Source organism: Psilocybe cubensis, chromosome 9 (genome assembly GCF_017499595.1).
Source record: "Psilocybe cubensis strain MGC-MH-2018 chromosome 9, whole genome shotgun sequence".
In the NCBI taxonomy this organism is placed as follows: Eukaryota; Fungi; Basidiomycota; class Agaricomycetes; order Agaricales; family Agrocybaceae; genus Psilocybe; species Psilocybe cubensis.
In genome coordinates, this window is record NC_063007.1 from 983,340 (window position 1) to 997,175 (window position 13,836).

At 48.8% G+C, this 13,836-nt stretch overlaps 5 protein-coding genes across 5 annotated transcripts; 3 read left to right on the forward strand and 2 right to left on the reverse strand.

Moving 5' to 3' along the window:
- Nucleotides 1-743: 743 nt before the first annotated feature.
- JR316_0009748 (uncharacterized protein) lies at nt 744-1,640 on the forward strand (the record flags this gene model as incomplete). Its single annotated transcript, XM_047895434.1, has 2 exons — nt 744-942; nt 1,012-1,640. The coding sequence occupies 2 exons, from the start codon at nt 744-746 to the stop codon at nt 1,638-1,640; spliced, it is 828 nt and encodes a 275-aa protein (XP_047745153.1).
- Nucleotides 1,641-1,952: 312 nt separating this feature from the next.
- On the reverse strand, nt 1,953-5,992 carry JR316_0009749 (uncharacterized protein; the record flags this gene model as incomplete). The annotated part of the gene is made up of 8 exons (XM_047895435.1): nt 1,953-2,292; nt 2,338-2,942; nt 2,991-3,677; nt 3,733-3,838; nt 3,887-4,056; nt 4,109-4,355; nt 4,406-4,632; nt 4,685-5,992. 8 exons carry the CDS (start codon nt 5,990-5,992, stop codon nt 1,953-1,955), a joined length of 3,690 nt encoding a protein of 1,229 aa, XP_047745154.1.
- A 752-nt stretch (nt 5,993-6,744) lies between these two features.
- JR316_0009750 (uncharacterized protein) lies at nt 6,745-9,854 on the reverse strand (the record flags this gene model as incomplete). The annotated part of the gene is made up of 6 exons (XM_047895436.1): nt 6,745-7,031; nt 7,082-7,409; nt 7,485-8,308; nt 8,420-8,990; nt 9,075-9,791; nt 9,846-9,854. The coding sequence occupies 6 exons, from the start codon at nt 9,852-9,854 to the stop codon at nt 6,745-6,747; spliced, it is 2,736 nt and encodes a 911-aa protein (XP_047745155.1).
- Nucleotides 9,855-11,023: 1,169 nt separating this feature from the next.
- On the forward strand, nt 11,024-12,395 carry JR316_0009751 (uncharacterized protein; the record flags this gene model as incomplete). Its single annotated transcript, XM_047895437.1, has 8 exons — nt 11,024-11,085; nt 11,148-11,297; nt 11,350-11,464; nt 11,516-11,739; nt 11,792-11,930; nt 11,983-12,054; nt 12,147-12,292; nt 12,338-12,395. 8 exons carry the CDS (start codon nt 11,024-11,026, stop codon nt 12,393-12,395), a joined length of 966 nt encoding a protein of 321 aa, XP_047745156.1.
- Nucleotides 12,396-12,731: 336 nt separating this feature from the next.
- Nucleotides 12,732-13,429, forward strand: JR316_0009752 (uncharacterized protein; the record flags this gene model as incomplete). Its single annotated transcript, XM_047895438.1, has 3 exons — nt 12,732-13,097; nt 13,145-13,198; nt 13,247-13,429. 3 exons carry the CDS (start codon nt 12,732-12,734, stop codon nt 13,427-13,429), a joined length of 603 nt encoding a protein of 200 aa, XP_047745157.1.
- Nucleotides 13,430-13,836: the final 407 nt, after the last annotated feature.

Sequence of the window (13,836 nt, forward strand, 5' to 3'; positions counted from 1 at the left end):
GGACACATATGACCTTGTCCTGTAGTTCAGGTTTGGGGTTGAAGGAGGAGGCGGAAACTGTGATTGAGGGACTGGGTACGCGTACGCGTGTGGATATTGTTAGAAAGTATGCGGATGTGAATGCGATGGATTGTGGTGACTCGAGTGCGAGTTTGGTTGAGAGTACGAATGCGAATATAGGGATGTTACAATAAAATTTCAGTTAAATATCAATACATTTCCTTACCGAATCACGCAAAAATCAAGAAAAAATTTGTGTATTACTCGCCCAGACAAGGATACATCTAAAAAGGTGTTAGTAGAGGTACAAGAGAATTCACGACAGACTCACATGAAGGTACAGTTAGTATTCAGCGAACCCGAGTTCATCGAGGTTGTCAGGGTACGTATTGGTGCCACCCCTATCCGTTATCGTTATCTGTTACGGTCCCACGCTGTCATGCCTTGTTCTATCTTTGTGTTCGGTCCCACGTCTATCGTTCTCCTGTTTCATCTATTGATAGTTGTTATATGTCGAGTACTCTGGTCCGGGAAGTAGTTACTCCGGTCTCCATGTATATATAGGGTCCTGGGGTCAGTAGTCAGTCCCCAGCTTCGATATCAACTTGGTCTTTGGGCACTCTTCTCTCTTGACTTAAGTCGATTCCTAACAGCATATCGAAGCTACCCAACGTTGCCCTGGTACTCTATCCACTGCAGCGCTCGTCTACTCCACTCTACCTTGCCCCCACCTACTATACTCTATGGCCGACCCTCCTTCGCCTTACGATGGGTTCATGACGATGTCTCTCGACGACCGTTTCGCCCTCCTCTTTAGGGCGCAGCAAGTCCGGTTTGACGCTGATAAAAAGGTTGATGACCGACTGTCTGCCATCGAGTCTAAACTCGAACGCCTCACAGCCTCCCTACCCAAACCGCCTGCCGCTCCCACTCCCTCTGCTCGTGCACCTCGCGCTTGACGCACCTCTAGGAAGGAACGCCCGGCTGCACCTACCTCTACCCCTACTACAGGGCCCCCGCACTCCCAATCCATCTGCTCTACTACTACCAAAGCCGCCCTCGAGAAGATCGTCGCTACCCTGTCTATTGCGGACGAACAGGCTGGCCACGTCATAGGGCGCGCGGGAACTGGCTTACGCCAAATCCACGACATCTCGCATGCAAAGATCTCGGTCTCCCCCGTCGTCACCTCCGGTTTGCGTGCCGTCACTATCAGGGGCACCGCTCGTGAAGTCGGTGATGCTCTTTCTGCTATTGGCAAGCGGATTGCCCGTCGTCGCATCCGCAACCCTAGGTCCAAGAAGCCTAAACAGCCTCCTGCGCCCACTGCCGCCCCTCCTACCCTCGTCGTTGAACCTCCTTCTCCTACTCCAACCTCGAGCTCTACCCCAACTACGCGGACATCCCGTTCCGGGACGGCTTCTCCGCACTTGCCCACTCCTACGGCTGTTGACACTCGCTCCAGCCCATCCTCGTCGCTCGCCCCTGGTTTGCCTATGGAGGTGGACGCTCTCAGGGCTCCGCAGCAACACTCTGACGGTTACTCTCGCCCCGGGCCTGTTCAGCCTAGGGAGGGAATTCAGACCGCGCGTCGTGGCGGTGGACCGCCTCGTGTCTTTGGTGCAAACCGTCCACGGTGAAGACCAGGTCGTTGGGACACCGACCTTTAGAGGGGAGGTGATGTCAGGGTACGTATTGGTGCCACCCCTATCCGTTATCGTTATCTGTTACGGTCCCACGCTGTCATGCCTTGTTCTATCTTTGTGTTTGGTCCCACGTCTATCGTTCTCCTGTTTCATCTATTGATAGTTGTTATATGTCGAGTACTCTGGTCCGGGAAGTAGTTACTCCGGTCTCCATGTATATATAGGGTCCTGGGGTCAGTAGTCAGTCCCCAGCTTCGATATCAACTTGGTCTTTGGGCACTCTTCTCTCTTGACTTAAGTCGATTCCTAACAGAGGTCACCCCGGTTCTCATCCTCGTTGCTTTCCTCCTCCTCCTCCTCCTCCTCTTCAGAATCAGTATGCTGGTTGCTGTCGTCTTCATTGTCATCAGAATCGGAGCTGTTTTCAGGTGCCACTTCAGCCTGGTCCTGAGCGTCTTGCTCCTGGTCTGAGGCCCCATCTGGTTTCAGATCAGGATTAGGAGCTTCATGTGCCTCGCGGCATTTTTTGCGAGAGGCAATGTCATCTGCACGTCGGTCTTGCCTAAGAGAATCGGTAGCGGCTCGCGTGCTAGCGTGGCCAACTCCACCCCCTCTGTACAGCATGACCATGTCGCAATCCACAAAACTGTAAAAAATTAGTAAAGGGTAAGAAGTGACTAAATGTACTCACAAATTGACATAATATCTCTCCCATTCTTCCCCTTCATTATTTTCTTTGCTTCTATAAGCTACAGATGGGCCGAGAGTCGGTATTTTTCTAAGAATGAAGCGAGGGATCAAATGGGTTGCACGAATTACGAGGGATGGGTCCACAAAACCAAATGACGCAGAGTCATTGATATCACCAAACGCCAACTGTGGAAGCCTTCTATATTTCCAACCGTAATGGCAATCTTCACAAACACCCAGCCATCGGACATGAAGAAAATCCACTTTGTGCTTGGAGGCACAGTAGTAATCATCAGGGGTAGATATTACCACATTGGCGTGGTAGATTCCAATGATACGGGCATACCAATAAGGATGAACCTGCTGATCTGCACCTTTGTTGCTAGCGAGTACCATGATGTCACATCGGGAAGAGTTTGGCTTCAAGGTATCTTGTATTCGACGCATATCATAGGAAGTATAGTTGATGCGTAGAACCTGATGTTCGTAAATTCGGTCACCGAGTATTGTGATTTGGAGTCGCTCATGGGTACCAATGCTATCACTGAATTCGTTTACCCCTGATAAGCGGGCATAAAGGTGAGTTTTGAGACGAAGCATAAAGTCCTAAATACGACATTGAGTATATAAAAACAAGCGAAAAATCCGGCTTACCCTTGTTGCCGGATCGTTTTGGTTTTGTGACATCCAGGGTAGTATATCTAACTTTTGACGCACGTCTGATGAGATGTGATAATGTAAATCAGGAGGAGTGGGCTCCAGTAACTCCCTGTCCTCACGCAGCAGCTTGCGTATCTCGACACGGTTAGTGCGGTGTACCACACGTTCTCGGTAGATGTGTTTGGCGATACCTCGAATATGATCACCTTTCTTGACCCGTTTGTAGAAGAGTTTCGCTCTCTTGTGCTCGCTTTTGCCCATCTGAGTGCTCGTGCCGTCAGTGGTGCCAAATTGGCAAATGGAATCGACGTAATCGGGAAGGGAATGCAATTTGTACGTTTGCATATTGAACGTGCGGGTCTTGGGTTCATTGGGTTGAGTCGGAGGTACTGGCAGACCCGCACTCGCTGCCTTTTTGGCCTTGGCTGCCTGTCTTTTTCCTCTCGCGGCTGTTTCTGATGGAAGCTCGCGAGTGGTGTACTGAATACAAACCTCCTTTTGGAACTGACGAAGGAGATCACATAACCGAGTACACAAATTCCCCAACTCGTCCAGAGTGGTATCGGTGTGAAGTCGAAGCTTGGCTAGGGCGTGCCATGTCGCCATTTCAAACAAGAGGTTTTGAATAATTTTATTGTGTGCAGGTTCTGGCAACAAGCCCTCAAAGACTGGTATAGAGCACTATTATGGAATCATTAATAATTAAAATCAAACATCACACGCAATTGAGGCCTACCTGAAGGAGATCTTCAAAATCCCGTGCTGCCAGTTTCTTCATATCTGAAGCATTCCTAGCAAAACGTCGGATAGTTGTGAGGCCGAAAGGGGAGACTTGGCGGTATCTAAATCTATAGTTAGTTTGAGTAAGAATCGAGATATCACGACAATACCTTTCGTTCAGAGTTGCAATGGCGTTCTGGTTGCTAGAGGTATAAAGAATCCGGAGTAGGTGACTAAATAGGGCCTTCCAGACACCCAGTTCCACTTCGTGCATGAAGTCGACAGTAAACATCCGATAAAAGTTGAAGCCATATTCAAATAAAGCCTTGGAAAAAGCGTTCTATGTAATATTCTTAGACAAAATACGTAGATATGAGGAAATAAAAATATACCCGAGTTGGAAAAGCAGAGGTCTGTTGCAGCAAGCCATTAACCGCCTTGCTGTTAACCTTTTTCCCCAAGAATAATGCTTTACGGGCAGTTTCTATGTCAAATTGACGAGTTTCGCTGTCAACGCAAGCTAGCTTGAGCCGGTTTCGCATATCCATCTTTGATCCAACCTTTGGGACATTCATAGTCTGAATTAAACAACGTGGACACAAGCAAGTGCCACGACACTTGCAGCAGGACTGCAGCATTCTGCTTGTACATTAGTTATCAATCGAAATAGCGAGTAGATGTTGACTTACTTTTCGGGGTAGTCATTTGAACTAAAAATAAAACGGAGATACATAGCTCGACATACTCTGTCGGCCAGTTCTACGGCCTCTCCTTCAGCATACGCTCGTTTGACATCCTCATCAAGTAATAGCCCCCAGACGCCTGTATTGACCTCGCGTCTCATATGGGTGAGCATTTCAGATGTTGCAGCTTTGCCAAACTGTTGCTGATGCCAATCTTGAAAAGTGTCTGTGAGCTATGACCCAAATGTTAATATGAATAGTACATGCCAGTCAATACAAACTTACTTTAGGGATATACGCAATATGGTGCGTAGCGAATTCTTTAGGTTTCCCTCTGGTGTATTTTGACTGGTTGAGGATATACATAAGGATCGGCCATATAGAAGCATCGCTAAAACTGGTCAGGTGGGTAGAATCTGAAAAAATCCCGATACCAACGACAAAGGGCTCCAGGTGTCTGTGGGGACCTGTGCGTGGCTCTGACTTGATCTTTTCATACTCTTCATTGAAAATGTCCGCCACGTAGGACTCTGAGAATAAGTGTTCGGGTGGTTCGTCGGGTGAGGGACGCCAAAATTCTCTGTATGGTATGGTCGTATACGTCTCAGAGGTGCATTCTGCAAAGGCCTGTTTGATAACTTCTAGAGGTTTTTGATACATGACGTTTTCAACAACAAATTGAGGAGCCTCCTCTTCCGAATCGAATATGAAACCATCGCATGGCACTGGTATTGAAAAGCTGCCCTTGATCCACCCAGCTTCCGGTCGACACACTTCTGACAAAGTAGGATCTGTAGAATTTTTTTGGGTGGAGATTTTGTCCAGACGCGCTGCCTCTCGAGCAGTAGAAAAGGAGGAATCAAAGTCCTTGGGGTCAAAATCCGGGTCCAGTACGACTTGGTGAATCAATTTGTCGGTATCAGCGTAGGATTTAGTACCGTGGCCGTTGTAAAACCAAGACATGATAAGTTGAGTAGAACAATTTTTGAATAGCAAGCTCTTGTCGTCTTTTGGCTCAGAATCCAAGGACCAATCCGAAGGTAGGGCCATTGGTGTTCCCTCTGACACCTTTCTCAAAGAGTCGGCTGGGTCTTTGGCAATATTTGGAGAATCGGACACTGATGACAGTGTGAAATGTTCGTCAGGAGTAATAGAAGGGGGACCATAGGTATACTCTTGAAATATCCCATAGCCATTCATTGGTGTTTGATACAGACTCTCCACAGATGGAGGTTCCTGAGGCTGAGGTGGTTCCTCCTCCACCACTGGTGGTATAATTAGAGGAGGTTCGGGTGGGACCTCGTCTCGGAAGCGCTGTGGCAATCTAATAACGCGTGGAGGAAGTCCTCTGGGCCGTTCAATGGGAGGTGGTGGTGTCGGGGGATGTGGTGGTGGTGTTGGTGATTTAGGTGGAGGCGCAGGGGGCATTGGAGGTGGTACCATATCCACATCGAGATACTCATGATGGACATCAACGTCCATAGGCCCGGGCTCATTATTCAGGGTTGCCTGGTGCGAAGAACCACTGGCAACATTACTGTTCTGATTCTGCCTGCTGAAGTTTTCCTGGAACCCCTTCAGGACCTTGCTCATTGCAGCAGGATATTTTTTACATTTGTTGGTATGCTGCTTCAAGGAGCGACCTGGTACGAAGAGTTTATGGCACCCTAAGCAGGGTCTTTTTTCGTCGGACATAATTACGGCCTGCTGAAGTACAACTATCCACGCAATGAGCCTGGATAGGGAGTAGAAAATCCTTGCCCAAGCAATGAGCCTGGGCAGAGTAACGATACCCTTATCCCAGCAATGAGCCTGGATAGGGGGGATATCCTTGCCCAAGCAATGAGCCTGGGCAGGCGAACGACACTCTTATCCCAGCAATGAGCCTGGATAGGGGGTAGAAAATCCTTGTCCTAGCAATGAGCCTGGACAGTGGATAGGAAGCTCTTATCCCGGCAATGAGCCTGGATAGCGAGCCATCGATTCGTTCTGACCCAAGCAATGAGCCTGGGTAGAGCGAATAAGGAGAGTGCAGACATCAACCTCAGGCGTGATAGGGCGCGGTGTCGGAGTTCAAAACTTAGCGGAGTTTTGATTGGCCTAACCGGCTTATGTAAGCAATCTCATGTTTTTTTTATGTTTTTTGGGCTCAGAATTGATTCACACATGTTTCGATGCAGGTCCAAACAATTTTTTCCGTGGTATACATGATATCTGACCAATAGTTTGTACAAAGAAATATAGATAGTATACATAAAATTTGTTTTGTAGTATGTACGAAGGCAAAAATACACTGTGAGTAGTGGTGTAGATCCGTGAATGAAGAAACAAGAAAAATGTGCTACCTATCTACGAGGATTCCTGGTTACGGGGATATGTTCATGGACAAATGCCGCTGATCGAGCTTGCACCGATTCCCTTAGAACACGGACTGGCTTATTTTTGAGAAGGCTCTTCCAGTCTTGAAGCGTTAAAGGTTGCGCTTTGCCATTTCGAATTAATTCCAGCCTAGTCTGGTACCAGTACTCGTTGCGTTCAGTCCATTCCAGCCATTCTATCCCATTCCTGTCAATTTCATTCCATACTGCCGGGGGAGGAAACCAAGACTTGACTCCAACCTGATTTTTAAAATCTAAAAACGACATTAAATAGAGCGATCAGTTAAATGTAGTGAACACTTACCCGTCATGAGAGAATACGACCCGATAATAATCGCAATATCGTGTTCTGTAAGCCCGTCATTGCAGTAAGCCAGCAACTCGGCCTCTGGATTAGCGACATATCCGCGTCCATTTCTCAGCAATTCCACTGATGGGCCCTGGAGAACAGACTCTGTGCTCAGATACTCTTTGGCGATTCGTCCTACTATTCCACCCATGAGTAGCGCTGCACGACCGCGTTGTTGGTCCAGTATCTGCCGACAGGCCAGCATCGAGGACTCATAGTCGTCGTTGGTAAACTTGTAGCTGACTTTGCGGTAAAAGGTAACTTCCTTGTAGGGTTGATGCACCTGAACCACATTTTTACGCCCGACAAGAGTTCGAAACTGCACTCCTTTGGACAAAAGTCTGTGTGCCACACTGACAACTGTATGCCCAGGATGGGACTGGAAGACTCGTAAGACATATAAAGCAGCCTCTGGGGTTTTGACTCCAATACTCCAATCACCAGACATTCTGTCGGACTCTTCCTGAGGTGCACGTATATCGTGATGAGCGAAAACAAATAGATTTGGGATGGGCCGATGGATGAGGCTGAGATTCCCTAAAACTTGAAGGGATAGGTAATTTTGCGGGTGGAGATCGTGAATGTCTTGAGGGAGCGGACAGTCAGTTGACCCCATCAAACCGTCATGAAACTGACAGATGAGTTGACGATCCGTGTTTGAGACAAACTGTTCTGCCCCATCCTTCCTAAACCCAAAGTGTTGACAGGCGTGTTTCCAGCCTTCCGGTGTCTTATCCTCCTTCTTCGGGACTACAGAGGCTACGAATCCATAGCTGTATTGCAAGTTGGAGATGAGGTCGGCGGTGTCCCAATCGTAATTGTGGATTTTCGAAGCTTCATCAGTGTCGGTATCCATGGTGGAGGGGCCCGGCTCTGGACGATGTACCGGAGGCTGGGAAGGCCCCTCCTGAAATTCCTCCGTGTCCATGGGGAATGTCTCGTACTGAGGTTCATGAGGGGAAGTCGCACCACCCGAGGAAGAGTCTACACAGGGTTCTTGGATGACGGGAACGGATTCTACACGGGGTACATCGTTGTCGGGGATGATGGACTGGGGATTGATGCGGGCGGCTTGGATAGGATAGTCGTAGATATAACCGTCCTTCCTAGGAGGGGGGTCCACAAATTGCAAATATTTTCGTGGCAAATCCACTTCATCAAAAATGTCCCACTCGTTTGAGACTGCATTGTATGTTCATTGAGAGGGAGGCACCTTTGCGAACAGTCTCTCATGCTTTGATCAAAGGAGGCGAACTCGCATGTATAATTCCTTCCCCCCCGGCGTCGTGACACTTTTCCACCTATAGACCGATGTGTTGTACCCCGGGAGGGCCTCCTCTCTTTGAAGCCTTTTGATCTTTGCGTCCTCGGTCTCAGTCGCAATGATAAAGCGCTGGTTTCTCTCGCGTTTCTCCAAGAATATTGAGACGTGGTCGTACAACTCTCCTCTCCGGTGGTAGTCACCTTTGTCCATCCAATTGTGAGTGGGGAGATTTGCTATGGCTCGCTCGGCCTCTGCAAGGTCCATGTCCATGGCTCGGCTTACTATCTCCCTCAATTCTGCAACCGTGGCCTCCACCTGGTTCTCTTCCATAGCCGCCTTGACCTTGTCGGTTTGCAAAGCAAATTTTTCATACATATATTTCGTGACCAACAACGTACTGTGTTCCATTCTCAATATATGTTTGGTGGAGTGCAGCGGGCAATCATGAAATCGAAAGTAGGACCTAAGGATAAGGCCAGCGAGAGGAACACTGGGGAATTGGTTCAGAAACTTCTCAAGGGCATCCCAAACAAGGTTTGCAGGAGGCTCAAGATAGCGAAGGGTGGGGTTGTTTATGATGGCCTGTTCTGCGATGGCACACTACGGAAAGAAAACAGGAATCTGCTGGTCCAGGAAGAACTGTATCTCGGGCCTCCGATTGTCATATTCATACCAGGGAATAACTATCCCTGCACGCTGAGTGTTGGGTGAGAATATACACGCTGGCGATGTCAAAAGCCCGTCCAACCAGGATTGCTGTAGCATCGGAACCTCCTCGAGCAGCCTGGTATACCATTGGGGTAGTAACTCGCCCTTCTCTCTCACCATCTTTCCTGCACAATACTTGTCATATTTGGCACAAGCAGCGAAATAGGCAAAGAATCCCATCCATACGGCAAACCAATCTTGCGCCAATTTAATCTGGCGATAAGCTTCTTCTTTCGATGTGTAGGGCTCATCGTATTTAAAGATGGAAGGCGGGGGTGGTTGACTGGCTGGTACGTGGTACCATAGCTTCATTTTGTGCGCAGCTTCCAGTAAACATTGTTCCTTAAACCGCCAATGCTTTATAGTATGAATTTCGAGCTGGTAGAGAGTGGGACCGGGTGGAGTATTATAGCTAGGAGTTACATCCAGCTCAGGCTGCCAGGTAAAGGTGTCGAAGGGGTCGGAGATAAAGGATGGGTTGAGCGGTATAAAGGACATCCACCCAAAGGTGTCTGTCCACCAGACAGGATGCTTGACAGAGGTGGGATCTGGCTCTGCACGTTCGGGGAATGGGTGGGGGTGATTCCGCTCTGGGGCCTTGATACGGACTGGTCGGTTACAATTGGGAGAGTAGTAAATTATACCGTCTTGTAGGAAGACGGAGCCCTGGGACCAGTCAAAGGAGGGCGTAGTCTGTTGTACGTAGAATTAGCAACCAAATACACCTCGATATTGTAAGATACATACGGGGGCCATTATGGACAGTCAGGGGAGCAGGAATTCCAATTTATCTGTGCGTACTGCCCTGGCAATGAGCCTGGGTAGTTTAAGCGTTCTGCCCTAGCAATGAGCCTGGGTAGTTTATGAGTTCTGCCCAAGCAATGAGCCTGGGTAGTGTCTCGCGTTCTGCCCTAGCAATGAGCCTGGGTAGGTTGCGCGTACTGCCCGAGCAATGAGCCTGGGTAGTGAGGCTGCCCGAGCAATGAGCCTGGGTAGCGAAGAAGAACCAATGACGCAGGAACGTGTTGAGATCACCACGCGTGTCGGAGTTTGAAATTGCCATCAGGCGGAATCTGAATTTGGGTAGGGTTCCGTTTGTTGGCTCTGTTGACTTCCGCACCACTACCACCCTTCAACCCACGGAAATACCTGGGGGTTCGTTGGGTGGCAGTCTGCTGACTACGGTGATTCCGTAGTCTGTAGGCTGCTCAAGTCGGTGCCCACACCCTTCAACCCACGGAAATACCTGGGGGTTTGTTGGGTGGCAGTCTGCTGACTACGGTGATTCCGTAGTCTGTAGGCTGCTCAAGTTGGTGCCCACACCCTTCAACCCACGGAAATACCTGGGGGTTCGTTGGGTGCGGCTGCTTGACTATGGCAATTCTGTAGTCTGGCGGTTGTTCGTCTCGGAGTTTGGTGGCAGTCTGCTGACTATGGTGATTCCGTAGTCTGTAGGCTGCTCAAGTCGGTGCTCACACACTTCAACCCACGGAAATACCTGGGGGTTCGTTGGGTGCGGCTGCTTGACTATGGCAATTCTGTACTCTGTAGGGTGCTCCTGTCGCTGCTACGGACTACCAGCCCCCTTCAACCCACGGAGATACCTGGGGGTTCGTTCGGTGCGCGTATACATCCCTTCTCGTCGTCGAAAGCCCTGGCCACAAGCTTCAACGCACGGGTATACCTGGGGCGTCTTGGGTGGCTACCTCCTGGCTATGGTGATTCGCGGTGGGCTATTTTTATCCTCTGACAGCTCGCTGTCAATGGCGATCGCGCCTCCTTCGCCCGCTAGTTATGGCAATGGCGCGGAATAGCGCGGACATCTGTACCTCCTCAGGTGTCCATTACATAACCACTGCGCTCGGTATATGCGGAAGGGAGTTTTTTTCATCCCTTTTCTTCCCGTACCACCACCATCCACCATCATGCTCACCCCAACCCAGATTGAAAAAGCCCTCACGGCTATCGACACCAACAAAGAACTCGAGTAAGCCTGAATCCCCCCCCTCCCCCGTCCCCGTGCGCGTTAACCGCTAACGTTATTTGTAGATGCCCCGAACTAGCAGACACTCTGAAGGGCGCAAGATGGATTCACCAGTCCATCGACCCATTTATGAACGTAAAGAGCGTCATCCAAGAGGGTTTCGAGTTTCTGGCCAACCATATAACGGATGGTATGACCCGACAACAAATATTGGAGTAAGTATATGTGCCTTTTTTTTCCTGGGGCATTGATTTATGCATATATTAGTTTACAACCCAAGCTCTGGTCCTTCTATGAGATGCAGGACTTGATGCCCGACCTTATGGATATCATCAAGAAGTGCGAGGACAATTCTGCCTTGATTGGCAAAGTCATTGATTTGGTAAGAATTTTGTGAGGTCGCATGTACAGATCGACTAACCATACTTGTAAGGTATCGAGTGCTGCAGCTCATTCGCAATCCGACGATCTCTTCAAGGCACATAAGTTGATCCCGGAGTTGATCCTATTTGATCTGAGGGTCCCACTTGACCTACAGGCCTACAAACTGGCCTGTGCCAGGGTGAATCGGGGCTATAAACACCCTGCATACGCCGCTCTTTTAATCCCGCGTGTCAAGTTCGCCGAGCTCGCCGACCTCAATGCGCGTGAAATTCTGTAAGTCGGCTTGTTATTTTCTGCGAATATGAGTTGATTTATTTGTGGATAGCGTGCGATGTGAATCACTCGAAGCCGATACCAAAAATGGAGACGCGCTGGATTGGCCAGCTTGCTTGTATGATCCTGACATCCCATTTGACATAGACGACAAGGTCCAAGGTCTGTTTCGACCACCCTTGGGTCCCCAAGTAAGTTTTTTTTTATGTTTTGACATGTCATTGATACATATTGGCACTCTAGTTCGTCCAACGTATGCTTGTAGGCAAGGCCAACAGGCTTGGAGGACGTGCCAGCAAAGGACAGATTCACAAAGTATATGAACTAACGATAAGACTCATATGTTATTATTGCATGATGGTAAGTGGACATTGCCAGTAGTCTGTCAGTGCTAACCTCCTTCAAAGCTTGTCATTGCAATCAGCGGTAAGACTTGGCCTGAGGCGAAGAGCATTTTGAAGGCCGACCGCCTCTACGCATCTATTCTGACGCTTCTGTCGGGTCTTTCTGATGATGATACGTGGGCCAAGGAGACTGTGGCTTGGTGGCAAGAGTAAGCGTGCCTTACGCGCTTGATTTTATGCTAATGAATTTCTAGGAACATTATCTTGCCATCTGAGCCCGTGGATCATGACAAGAAGTCTGTTAGGAATTGACTTAAGTCAAGAGAGAAGAATGCCCAAAGACCAAGTTGATATCGAAGCTGGGGTCTGACTACTGACCCCAGGACCCTCTATATACATGGAGACCGGAGTAACTACTTCCCGGACCAGAGTATTCGACATATGACAACTATCAATAGATGAAACAGGAGAATGATAGACGTGGGACCAAACACAAAGATAGAACAAGGCATGACAGCGTGGGACCGTAACAGATAATGATAACGGATAGGGGTGGCACCAATACGTACCCTGACAAAGTCGTCCCCTTTGGAAGGTAGTGCACGCGACGGACGCCTCAGAGACCCGGTAGAACGGCGTAAAGCTCAAATGGCCGCTGCGGCTCAAGCACCTGCACCTGCTCGTGCACCTGCTCATGCACCTGCACCCGCACCCCCTCGTGCACCCACACCCGAACCTGCTCGTGTACCCACACCCGCACCTGCATCTCCTCAAGCACGCGCACCCTCCTCCCACCCCGCCCCAGATAATGGGTCTGCACCAGCGCTAGCTAAAGCATTTGCAGCTGTTTCACTGGCGGAACCTGTGCCTCAACAAGTCTCCCGTCGCCGAATGGCATTAAACGCGATTAGGATCCCTTCAGAATCCCGCCCTGACCTCCCTTCCAAGGATTCTTCCTCTCTTTCTTCCGAAAACGAACGCTCCCCTTCCCCACCAGCCCCGATCAAGATCAAGGTGCGTTTTCACTCGAGATTGGTTCATTACACTAATATTATGATTAGCTCCCTGAAAAGAGGAAAGCGGTGCCACGCCGCCCTGGTCCAAAGCGCAAAGACGTGAGTGTATCTATTACATTCTCTATTTAGGGCTCATATTAGCTACAGGCACCACCTTCAGACCCCTTCGAGACCGGGAATAAGGCCCTGCCTACTCCCAATGCTGATGCCGTTCCTGCTCCCAATTCTGACGCCACTGCCGCCGACGGTGAAGAACCACCAGCTAAAAAGGCCAGGACCCAGGCCAAGGGAACGCGCCAACCTATCAAACGTAAGGCTAAGAAATTCTGATGTCTCTCATTGCTGTAATTATTGCTCTGCTCTGCCCTGCTTTACATACCATGCCTGTACTTTTATTACTGAATAAATAAATTTGTTCTATTATAATCTGCTGGGTGCCTCAAAATCCCATTCAATCCTCCTTATCATTGAGAAACCCAATAAATTCTCGCAATGTTTTATAACGCTCTTGATTCCTTGTCATCTCATACAGTAATTTGTTGAGATTATAAACTAGCCGCTTATTCTTTCATATTGCAATACCCAAAAATATTGTAAACCTCAAATTAATTTATTCACACTGCAATATTTCCGGTTTCTCACAACATTTCAAGAGGGTTGTAACGCAGTGTGAGAATTTCGAATAAAAAAATATTTAATTGGGTTTACAATGCTTTGTAATCTACCCGCACTTTTTA